The 12,106-nt window shown below is 50.3% G+C and overlaps 2 protein-coding genes across 5 annotated transcripts in view; both read left to right on the top strand.

Moving 5' to 3' along the window:
- CSAD (cysteine sulfinic acid decarboxylase) overlaps window positions 1-12,106 on the top strand; it is a 742,174-nt gene that overhangs the window by 366,851 nt on the left and 363,217 nt on the right. The window lies entirely within an intron of this gene.
- Window positions 1-12,106, top strand: part of LOC310671465 (nuclear receptor subfamily 1 group D member 1-like) — a 56,549-nt gene that overhangs the window by 34,413 nt on the left and 10,030 nt on the right. For all 4 annotated transcript variants that reach the window (XM_083427571.1, XM_083427573.1, XM_083427572.1 and 1 more), the window contains 3 exons: window positions 7,302-7,592; window positions 8,685-8,773; window positions 10,681-10,825. In XM_083427571.1, the coding sequence (XP_083283697.1) occupies window positions 7,302-7,592; window positions 8,685-8,773; window positions 10,681-10,825 (525 nt within the window). The remainder of the gene's footprint in view (window positions 1-7,301; window positions 7,593-8,684; window positions 8,774-10,680; window positions 10,826-12,106) is intronic.

Below are 12,106 nucleotides of genomic sequence, written 5' to 3'. Positions count from 1 at the left end.
AAGCAGTTTGAGAGATTCAGGATTTGAGATTACGCTTTGCACGCACAAGATTTCAGATTCAATCTCCAACATCTCCACATCAGGCTGGAAGATAAAAGGTGAAGGGACCCCTGACCATTAGATCCAGTCGTGACCGACTCTGGGATTGCGGCTCTCATCTCGCTTTATTGGCCGAGGGAGCCAGCGTACAGCTTCCGGGCGTTGTGGCCAGCATGACTAAGCCGCTTCTGGCGAACCAGAGCAGCACACGGAAACGGCGTTTACCTTCCCACCTGAGCGCTACCTATTTATCTACTTGCACTTTGATGTGCTTTCGAACTGCTAGGTTGGCAGGAACAGGGACCAAGCAACGGGAGCTCACCCTGTCGCAGGGATTCGAACTGCCGACCTTCTGATCGCCAAATCCTAGGCTCTGTGGTTTAACCCACAGCGCCACCCACGTCCCAGCTGGAAGATACCCCTCTCTGAAATCCTGGAGTGTTGCTGCCGCCAGTGCAGGCAAATATTGAGCTAAATTGACCAGTGGTCTGAACTCAGCATAAGACAGATGCCTGTGTTCCTTGGTTTGTATATCCAGCCTCTTGAATGTTAAGGATGCGTCACCCAAGGGCCCTAAGACCCAGATCTGGAACTGGTGCAGCCTGCGACAGCTACTTGTGCGATATACACCTTGCCACCCACCTGTATTTTGTCAGCCACTTACTTGCCCTAGTTAAGAAAATCGCTGATTGTAGTCTGATCAAAAACAAGCCCATTCCTGTGGTCTTCGCTTCAAAAATTACAGCAGCAGCAATAAGTGCTGCAGAGCATATTCCAGTGTGTCCTATACGAATCTGGCTCCAAAATTAAGCTTTGCACTGTTTCCAAAGTTCAGTGTGCACAAGCAAAATTCTCAGATGATTTCGCAAAGCTAGAAAGCCGAAATTGGGTAGAGAAAGCAGGTACTGTAGAGTGCTATACTTACATGTGTGGTGTACTGTTTCAAATCACACAGTTTTTATAGAATCTATACCAAACTCTGTTATACTATATGTATTCGCATAAACCATCCTGAGAAGAGCTGACCTGGGTATCTAGAAGTAATGAGAAGGTAATGGGGCGTAATGCAGACATCTGGATTTCTTTTTCCACTGCCAGAGGGAGAATGGGAGATTATAAATACTGGGAACGAGGAATCCTGGGTTCCATCACACCTCCTGCTTATTCTTGTTGTATATATGCAGAGTAAAGGTGCGTTTTTTCATGGTGGGGAGAGATTTATTTAAACTTGTAGGAGTGATGGTGGCAGTCCCATTTTAACTGCTCCGTCCTTGCAGCTGCAATCTGGGCTGCCCAGATTTAGGTATTGCGCAACTCATATTTTTGCAGATTAACCTCCGCTGCACTTAGCTTTTACCAAGAGAGGTCTGGTGCCTTAACTTGACCCAGGGGTCAGTAGGGCTTGGATCAGTAGGGCTCGGTGTGCCGTTTACAGGCAAGAGACTTTCATTTTGGCTTCCGGAAAGCCCCCGTCCTCCTCTTAAAGGCTCCCTGCAATCCTACACATGGGGAAAGGAAGGGAAAGGGGCTGCTCTCCTTGCGGAGGGCGTTCTGCACATGCACAGATGCGCTCTTTTCTAAAACCTGCTCCCTGCGGTCCCGGCTGGGCGTGGCGATTCTCCTCCAGGAGCCAGCCGCGAACTTGTGCCTGCGCTAACAAGGATGGATCCAGCCACCTCCACAGATCCCCTTCCTCTCGGATCGCGTCTCTCGCCCGCCCCCGCTTGCATGCATGCAGCTGCATGCGCAACCCCCTTGCATGCATGCATGCAGCTGCATGCGCAAACATGCAAGGCCGCGTCTTGCATCGCGGGCGCCTCGCGTGCAGAGAGCCGCCTCCTGCTGTCGGGGAGGAGGATGAATGCCGCCCAAGCCATGTGAGCCGCGAGTCAGGTGTCTCCCCTCCCCGCCTTGGCGGCGCTCCAGCACGTTGCTTGTTCCTGACACTCGTTCCGCGGCAGCTAGAGGCGGACACGTGAGGCGCTGACCCGATTGGAGGCTCCGCTCCGCAGGGGAGGCGAAGCGGAGCTGGGAACCGGAGCTCGCTCCTGCCACCGCCGCCCCCTCGGAGCTCTTCTCCGGCGGCGATTGGCAGGCGCTAAAAATAACAAGCGCCCGGGCTGCTGCTCGCTTGGCACAGATGCGCGGCGGGCAGCGCGGCGATCCCGGGGCAGTTCGGCCGCCCCATTTGCAAAGTCGCGGAGATGGGCATGGAAGCAAAGTCATTTAAGGTTTTTTTTAAGAGATAGAGAAAACAGGGAGAAGTTCGTGACCATGGGCGTAGCCAAGGGGGCCAGTTCACCCTCAAAATCAATACAAATTTGAGGTTCCTCCCCAGCAAAAGACTGCACCCCTAACCAAAAACCTGGCTACGCCCATGGAGAGGTGGTCTACATATTATGATATTTTTGGGGTTTTCTGCTCCTAAAGATGTATGCAGAGAGCCAGAGTTTTGAAGCATAACCCAGCGCCCAAGACTAGTAGGACAGGATTCAAATTGATGCCCAATTTCCGTGTGTCTTGGTGGAATCAAGGCGCCACCAGTTGTTTCCCCCCAACTGCGCTTCTGATCAATGGGGCAATTCCACCGACCCCTGCAAAACAACCTTTGAGGCCACTTCAGGTATCCAAAAAAAGTGATAGAAATAAGTTCTGTGTGAGAGATGCATGCATCTCAGTTCTGAACATACAGAGTCGCTGCTATGCTGAGTAAAGACCATTTTTCATCTAGCCCAGGGTTTCCCAACCTTGGGTCTCCAGCTGGTTTTGGACTACAACACCCATCAGCCTTAGCTGGCAGGTCCGGTGGTCAGGGATGATGGGACTTGTAGTCCAAAAACAGCTGGAGACCCAAGTTTGAACTAGCCCAACACAATCTCTCCCATGACTGGCAGTGGCTCCCCCAAAGATTTCAGGCAAAAATCTTTCCTGTTGCCTTTGCTATCCTTCTGCTGGGCTTAACAAGAATCTGACCTGGAACATTCTGCTGTATGCAGAATATGTGATCTTTTGCTAAAAAGGTAAAGGACCCCTGACACTTAAGTCCAGTCGCGAACGACTCTGGGGTTGCAGCACTCATCTCGCTTTACAGACTGAGGGAGCTGACGTTTGTCCGTAGACAGTTTTTCTCGGTCATGTGGCCAGCATGACTAAGCTGCTTCTGGCGAAACCAGAGCAGCGCACAGAAACGATGTTTACCTTCCCACCAGAGCGGTACCTATTTATCTGCTTGCACTGGTGTGCTTTCGAACTGCTAGGTTGGCAGGAGCAGGGACCGAGCAACGGGAGCTCACCCCGTCGCGGGGATTCGAACCGCCGACCTTCTGATCGGCAAGTCCTAGGCTCTGTGGTTTAGACCACAGCGCCACTTCCGCTGCACCTTTCCAATCAGTAGCGTGAGATTTGTTCCAACAAGGGGAGCACTTTCACCACATCATCCTCATCAGGATGATTCCCCGTATCCTCTCCCTCACACCCTCCACTGCCAAATTAATCCGGATTTACTATTTCTGCAGGGTTGTGTGTGTGTTTTTTTCTTAAATTTATCGGATTTTCTGCAGAAACGGTAAATCCGGATTAGATGGGTGAATAATAATGGGGCAGCATTTTGATGAGGACGGTGTCATGTGGATGCTGCAAAGGAGAAGAAGCGTGATTTCACTTGCTATGCTTCTCTTTGCAGCATCTTTTGACCGTCCAGAGGAGGTCCTAAGGTGTTGAGGGGGAGGGAAGGTGTTTGCCTCTCTGATCCACAGAACCAGCAGTGATAGAAAAAGCACATTGTTAGGCATGCATGCCTTGTTGAACCAGTGGCGTAGCGTGGGTTGTCAGCACCCGGGGCAAGGCAAGTAATTTGCGGCCCCCCCCCCCGCTGCACTGTCCCTCCCCCAGATAGTCCCTCGCTCTCTCTCCGCACCGCACCGCACGCCTGGCACCCTCCCCTCCACAGTGGGCGGCGACCCGGCGGCTTGGATCGGATTCGCACAGCCAGCACTGCAGTGAGAGAGAGTGAGTGAGCCAGGTAGGGGCAGAGAGCTGCGAGTGCAAGCGCCCCCCCCCCCATGTTGCGCCCGGTGCGGCCGGCCACCCCTGCACCCCCCACGCTACGCCACTGTGTTGAACTGTTTGCTTTTAGGCTGAGGTCAAGAGCCCACCATAGAAGTTGAATCTTTGGCTTCATTTTTCACATTTGAGGGAGTTTGGGTTGTTCTCTGTTTGGAGAAGAGGCCCACCGTTTAGCGTTTGAGATTGTCTTGATCTAGGCCAAAGATCAAATGCAGTTCTAGATCATGCAAGCGAATTCCCAGGTGCCCCTTCAGCTGACGGTCTGCCGAGCAGAATGGTTTGAGTGCGCTCTCTCTCGCTGGGAAGAAATTATTTTCCCATGCCCAAAGTTGGTTTTAAGGCTGGCGCTGCTTGCAGCCTGAACAAGCTGCCCTTGCCCTTATAAGCTTCACAATGCCTAGGAAAACATAAAAGAGAGGCGGTTTATTTTTGGCACATGTTTTTGAAGCCAGGGGTTTTTGCAGGACAGAGCTGAGTGACGATGATTGGCCCTTACGGCAAATTAAACTCATTCTGTCACCAAAAGATAGAAGGGAGCGAGGGAGTGTGGAGACGGAAAGTACTTCTCCGTTCCTGATGTAGGTCGCATGCGGATGTGGTGTGTGAGTTCGGGCACATAAGTCGAGGAGCCAGAGGGAGTGCGGCTCCTGTAACGCTCCTGTGTGGTCCACTTTACAAAATCCTTGTGCAATGGAGCACATCTCTGCTTTTTGGTGGCGGGTGGAGGAATAAATGTTGAGTTAGTGACGGAGACATCAGGAAAAGGGAGAGGAGCTGAGAGCTGGTGGAACAACTGGCCTTCCCCTGTGGCTCTTCAGGAATGAGAGTTGTCATCCAGCAACGTCTAGAGGGCCAGAGGACCCCACCTGTACTTTATAGGGATGTCAGGGGGCTATTGTTGTTAAAGAGCCTTCCTTAGCCTCTCTATAGTCTCTTCCCTTTGGCCAGGCCTGAACACGCAGGCTGATCTCCCATCCTGATCAATTCCTCTGACTTCAGGCTCACAACCTGCCCTGGCCTTGAGACCTGGCAGTGCAAAGCCATTAAAAAGGGTGTTAAGGGACATTTATACCAAGCGATTTCCTAAACGCACTGTTGGAAGGGAAGCCAATTGCCCTGAGCCGATGGGGCCTCTGGTTTGGCATTTGCAGTGGCACCTTGTGGGGTCCTGGCACGGCCTTCTGCCTCTCAGATGGCCGCTTGGGCTTTCGTGCCTTCATATGCGTGCCATCCGCTTGCCCTAGTTTTCGCGCAGCACGTGTCGCCCGGGCCACATCATTCTCTGCTCTTCCCCATGCGCCGTCCCACATGGAGGCTGCATGCGTTCAGTCGGTCACTGGCTTCACACCTTCAGGCACAGCTGCCAGCTCAGTGCCCTGGCGGAGAGAGACACAGTTTTTTGCAGGGAGGAAGGGAGGGGCGGTGGTTTTGTGGCAGCACTGACCCCATTCGAGGCCGCTTTCCCCATTTCCTCCTCTCCGACCTCGTTGCGCAGGTTTTGACCAGTCAGACAGCTGGCACACATGCCACCTGCGAAAAGACAGAGCCATGGTTTGCCAAAGAAGGGGTGGAGCAACAGTGGTTCGAAATCACAGCCAGGTTGATGTCGGATGAATGCTAAAGGCACCATTTTAAATCGGCAACGGCTGTTTTACTATTGCTTTCGTTTCTCGCAGCCGTCGTAGATTGCAGAATAAAGTTTGCTTGGAGCTTTCAGCAGAAAGTTGCTCGGCTTGGCCTTGATCGGTGGTTCCGCAAGCCACCTCATATTCTCCATCATTCCTTTCCCTCTCTTCCAGCAATGCCCTATATGGCACTAGTTCACGGTGATTTTTGCTTTTCTTTGGCCCTCAAGAGCTGAGGAATTGGACGGATCTGTTTGTTTGCTAGCTGCCTGCCGCTGCCTACAAGAGAGTTGGTGGGCTGGAGGCAGGAACAAACTCACTTTATAGGAGTGCAAAAAGACGCCTCTAGTCACCAGCACCTCTTTGAACCCATTGCCCATTGCCTTGGCAAGGCTTCTAGAGTCTTCTGTGAAGACACACCCAGGGGTGCCCTCCCCCCTTTTAAAACCAGGGGGTCTGCTCACCCCCACACTCATTATTTACATCCAAGCAATGGAATCTTGAAGGTGCACAAATTCTGGTGACCTGGTCCTTGCTCAGCCAGTAAGAAAATGGCAGAAAATTTTGAATTAGAGAATCTCCTGGAAACTTTTCCGGAGCATTTTCTTATGCAAATTAGGATCATTTGCATCTGTAAATTTTCAGTTTGTGTTGGAGGAAAAAAAAATTAATGACCTGAAGAGTGATCTGATTGAAGATAAAATAGTAACTGAGTGCTACATAGATATATTTATAATGTTGTGTTTTACGAGAATCATATGAGGATGATTATTAATGTATTTTTCTTTTTTTCTTTAGTTTTTATGTTTGATATATTATTTTTCACTATTCTCCGGTTTGAATTTCATGGTACATTAGGTTGAAAACCTTTCATAAAACTTTTTCCCCCCTAAAGAGTTATCTACCGTATTTTTCTCTCTATAAGACGCACCAGACCACAAGACGCACCTAGTTTTTGGAGGAGGAAAACAAGAAAAAAAATATTCTGAATCTCAGAAGCCAGAACAGCAAGAGGGATCGCTGCGCAGTGAAAGCAGCAAACCCTCTTGCTGTTCTGGCTTCTGGGATAGCTGCGCAGCCTGCATTCGCTCCATAAGACGCGCACACAGTTCCCCTTACTTTTTAGGAAGGAAAAAGTGAGTCTTATAGAGCAAAAAATACGGTAATTTAGTCTGCTACTTTCACTTGTCTTTAGTAAACATATTTAACAATTTAGGGGTGGTTTGCGTAATACTATATTGGCAACTGGTACTTGTTCATTGTTACCAAGGTACTTAGGAAGCGTAGTTCTTCCCCTCCTCATTTTACACTCACAACAACCCTGTGAGGTTGGTTAGGCTGAGGCCCGGTCACCCAGTGAGCTTCATGGCTGAGTAAGGATTCGAATGCAGGTCTCCCAGGTCGCCTGACACTCAGTTTTATATTAGGGATCTCTTCAACCAAGCGACTTACACGACTTCTAAGCAAATAAATGTTCCAAGCATGGTTTCAGCTCACACCTGCTAGGCGTCTCTCTGCAGTTCCACAGTCCTGATCTTTTCCCCACCTCCTCCTTGTCAACCCTCACTCCAGGTGGTGTGATCCTGTATGTGGGCTCCACAGCCGGCTCCAGCCCCACCCCGGGCAGCCCTCCAAGTGGATACCTGGTGCCTTCGCCTCAACACTCACTGCCATCCTCGCTGGAAGAGCTGACCCTTACGGAGATCGGGGCCATTAAGCCTCAACGGGCCAGCTCCCCGTCCTCGCCCAAGGTAGCCTTCCAGTTCCCCGAGGGCATCCGCTACCCCAGCAAGGGCCAGTCGCCCCCAACGCAGAGCAGGGTACCCGCTGCCAAACAGAACGGAGCCACTGGCACCTTCACAAGTAAGTGGCTCTCAGTTTGTCAGAATCTTTATTTGGGTGGTATTATTATTATTAATTCCTGCCAACCTAGCAGTTCGAAAGCACGTCAGAGTGCAAGTAGATAAATAGGTACTGCTCTGGTGGAAAGGTAAACAGCATTTCCATGCGCTGCTTTGGTTCGCCAGAAGCGGCTTAGTCATGCTGGCCACATGACCTGGAAGCTGTACGCCGGCTCCCTCGGCCAATAAAGCGAGATGAGCGCCAAAACCCCAGAGTCGGTCACTACTGGACCCTAATGGTCAGGGGTCCCTTTACCTTTACTATTATTATTATTATTATTACAGTCATACCTCATGTTACATCGGCTTCATGTTACGTTCCTTCAGGTTACGTCCCGCGGCGACCCGGAAGTACCAGAAAGTGTTACTTCCGGGTTTCGCCGCTGGCGCATGCGCAGACGTGCAAAATGACGTCATGCACAGAAGCAGCGAATCGCAACCCAAGTGTGCACAGATGCGCCGCTGCGGGTTGCGCTCTTTTCATGTTGCGAACTGGCCTCCGGAACGGATCCCGTTTGCAACCAGAGGTACCACTGTATTATAATTATTATTATTATTAGGTTTTCCAAAAAACTTTAACAAATTTACTTCACATCCAATTCTATGATTCTAAAATCTGCCTAGTTGCTTGCGATTTTAAAACCTACCTTACTGCAAAGGCTCAAGGCTGGGGCCAGTCTTTCTTCTCATTTACCCTTTAATTTATCGCTTGGGAGCGCGAGCCCATTGCTACTCCCGTTTTAAAGAAGGGAAGAAACGTTTCACTTAGCTGAAGCGGGTCTGGTGTTGTGTTGGCATACAAATCTCCATTTCCATTGGGCCTGCACACTCAAAACTGGCCTTGCCCAACCAGCTGAATCTCCAGCCATTTTGGACTTAACAACTGCCATTACTATTGGGAGCGCTGCCACCTCTGGCTAATAATGCAAGTTATAGCTCCCGAAATCTGGAGGACGCCATGTGGTGGGGGGGGGGATTGGCAGGGGTCAGAGACTGAGGGTGGAGAGGAGGGCACAGGTGGAGAATTAACCACCATTCTTCTCTCCCTCAACAGAGACAGGTGGGATGGTTCTGCTCTGCAAGGTTTGCGGTGACATTGCCTCAGGCTTCCACTATGGCGTCCATGCTTGTGAGGGATGCAAGGTAAGCTGCGCTCTGCTTATTCTCCTTTTCACATGTCTGAAGTATTCTCTTAAGCGATAAGGACTGGAAATTGTTTTTTTTTTTCTAAGTACAGTGGTGCCTCGCAAGACGAAAAGAATCCGTTCCGTGACCGTTCCGTGAGTCTCTTCGTCTAGCGGTTTTTTCGTCTTGCGAAGCAAGCCCATTAGCGGATTAGCGGTTTAGCGGCTATTAGCGGCTATTAAAGGCTTAAGGGTTTAGCGGATTAGCTTCTAAAAGGCTATTAGCAGCTTAGTGCCTTAGAAAAAGGGGGTGGGGAGAGAAAAAAACCCCCCAGGAATCGCAAGACATTTTCGTCTTGCGAAGCAAGCCCATAGCAAATTCGTCGTGCAAAGCACCTCCAAAATGGAAAACCCTTTCGTCTAGCGGGTTTTCCGTCTTGCGAGGCATTCGTCTTGCGGGGCACCACTGTAAAAAAGAACCAAGCTGAGATCCTTAGAACACTGAATTTGGCACCTTTTATCGAATCTTCTGCTTGTGCATTGGAATGTGGATCTTGCATGTGACTCTTGCATGTGCTTTTCATAGATCTCGGGACTATGTTTTCCAAACCAGCCGTGAGCTCTGCATTAACTGGTTTACTTTTAAAGTGCCTTGCAGAAGTGATTAGTCTTGACTCTCTCGTGCCCTTCTCCCTGTTTGCATTGAAAGCAGGCGTGCTGTATACTGCAATATGCTCCCTAGCCAAGTAGGCGTTGAAAGGCGACGCTCAGACATGGCTAAAAGAGACAAAACGGATGCTTTGGTTATGACCAGGGGCATTGCTAGGTGCTTATGCGGTAAAGGCCTTGTGGCACAAGGCTGCATAATATTTGCATATTCTAATTTGTACATATAGATGCCTCTGAGAAATTAAGCTTGCAAGTTGCTGGGAGTCTCACTAGCACTGTATGAGTGTGTGTGTGTGTGTGTGTGTGTGTGTGTGTGTGTGAAAAGGGGAGCAGGGAAGGGTTGAGAGACCCAGACCCTGCTGCAAAACACCCCTCCCCAAAAGACCCCCACATACTGTGGCTCAGGCCATCTGGGCGGCCCCCTAACAACATTCCTGCAGCTTATCAAACCAATTGGAGACCACTTTGTTTGCTGTCCATCCAAACTGGCCCCCTGGGAATTTAACTTGTGCTAGGTTCCTTGTAGCTCATTGCAACCCCTTCAGCCAAATTTTGGAAAGAAGCTAACAGCATGTTCAGCTTTAAACACAGCTCTGAAAACAGAGCAGATAGGGCATCTGGAATTTCCCAGACATAGCCAGGATTCATCCATCAAAATTAGTGTCCGGGTGGAATTTTTGAAAATGGGTTAAAATGTCCGGGAAAAACCAGAGCAGAAGTGTTGAATTTTTTTGCGAATTTCCTGAAAAATAGCTAAGAAGGATCATTTTGGGGAGAGATGTTAACTTTTGGAAATATGGCAACCCTAAGTGCAGACCAGGGACGCGGGTGGCACTGTGGGTTAAACCACAGAGCCTAGGACTTGCCGATCAGAAGGTCGGCGGTTCGAATCCCCGCGACGGGGTGAGCTCCCGTTGCTTGGTCCCAGCTCCTGCCAACCTAGCAGTTCGAAAGCACGTCAAAGTGCAAGTAGATAAATAGTCCCTCCTCCGGCAGGAAGGTAAACAGCGTTTCCGTGCACTACTCTGGTTCGCCAGAAGTGGCTTAGTCATGCTGGCCACATGACTCGGAAGCTGTACGCTGGCTCCCTCGGCCAATAAAGCGAGATGAGCGCCGCAACCCCAGAGTCGGCCACGACTGGACCTAATGGTCAGGGGGGTCCCTTTACCTAAATGCAGACCAGGGGGTCAGGGCGTGACGTGTGTTAGTATTAGTTTCTCTTTGCTAACCTGGTCGCTGTTTCATTCCGTCCGCCAGGGGTTCTTTCGCAGGAGCATTCAGCAGAACATCAACTACAAGATGTGTGTGAAGAATGAAAACTGCATGATCATGAGGATGAACCGCAACCGCTGCCAGCACTGCCGCTTCAAGAAGTGCCTGGCGGTGGGCATGTCAAGAGATGGTAAGCATCTAGGCAGGGTCACAACAGCCACCAGAGCAGCAGACTCTTGCTTTCAGGGCTGTGGGTTCAAGCCCCACGTTGGGCAAAAAAAATCCTGCATTGCAGGGGGTTGGACTAGATGACCCTTGAGGTCCCTTCCAGCTCTGCAATTCTATGATTCCATGTTTCGGGGCAGCTGTAATGAATTACTTTCAGTGACAATCCAGAGCTTTGGATGTACATCAATAACAGGCCCTGTGGTTTTCCTGCAAGTGCGTTAGAATTAGTTGAGCAACATCAAACTGCATTGAAGTGTCCTGTGTTTCATCTAAGAGATAGTAAGCAGAGAGTGTTTGTTTACAGTCTTGTAAAACACACTCCCTTTAGGAAAGGCAGACCTGGGGGCATCCTCCCTAAAATGGCTAGGGAGTGGGGCGTGAGCAAAGGGTGCTAGACCCTGGTTTGCTTTCTAATTAATGTCCCACGATACAAAGCCCAAGCCAGCCTTTAAAGCACAAGCGACGGCTGGCTGTTTCCTCTGCTCCTTTATTCTTACAAGGGCACTGTGTCAGCAAATCCTTTGGTTGATAAATAGAGCCCTGGGCTGATTTATGCTTCCAGGCCAGGATTTCCAGGGCAACGGAGAAAGTTGTGGGAGGAGCCCCTCTTGCCCGGAAAGCAGGCAGCATTCTTTGATTAATGGTCACGACAACTCTCTTGGGTACATGATAGATGTACCCAGAAACCTTGAGGAGCTGGTGACTAATTTCGGCTTCTCAGTGATGCTCTGGGTTTGGGAACAGAGTTGGATCTGGTCCCCCTCCGCTTTGTCTGGGGAAAAGTTAATGCCAAAATCAGCAGTCGCCGCCACCCCACAAGTTGCAGAAATTGTGCATACGTGCAGTGGGTCGGTGCATCTAGCTGTTAACCAGAAGGTTGGTGGTTCAAGCCCACCCACCCAGGGACGGCTGTGGGCATTGCAGAGCTTTGGACTAGAAGACCCTCAGGACCCCTTCCTCCAGTGTGGTGTAGTGGTTAAGAGCGGTAGATTCGTAATCTGGTGAACCGGGTTCGCGTCTCCGCTCCTCCACATGCAGCTGCTGGGTGACCTTGGGCTAGCCACACTTCTCTGAAGTCTCTCAGCCCCACTCACCTCACAGAGTGTTTGTTGTGGGGGAGGAAGGGAAAGGAGATTGTTAGCCGCTTTGAGACTCCTTCGGGCAGTGATAAAGCGGGATATCAAATCCAAACTCTTCTTCTCCACAGTTTTATGATTCTATTTGAGATAGCTTACCTGATTTG

The sequence above is a fragment of the Podarcis tiliguerta genome (assembly GCF_965153285.1).
Source record: "Podarcis tiliguerta genome assembly, chromosome: 2".
In the NCBI taxonomy this organism is placed as follows: Eukaryota; Metazoa; Chordata; class Lepidosauria; order Squamata; family Lacertidae; genus Podarcis; species Podarcis tiliguerta.
This window is presented reverse-complemented; position numbering and strand designations above follow the sequence as displayed.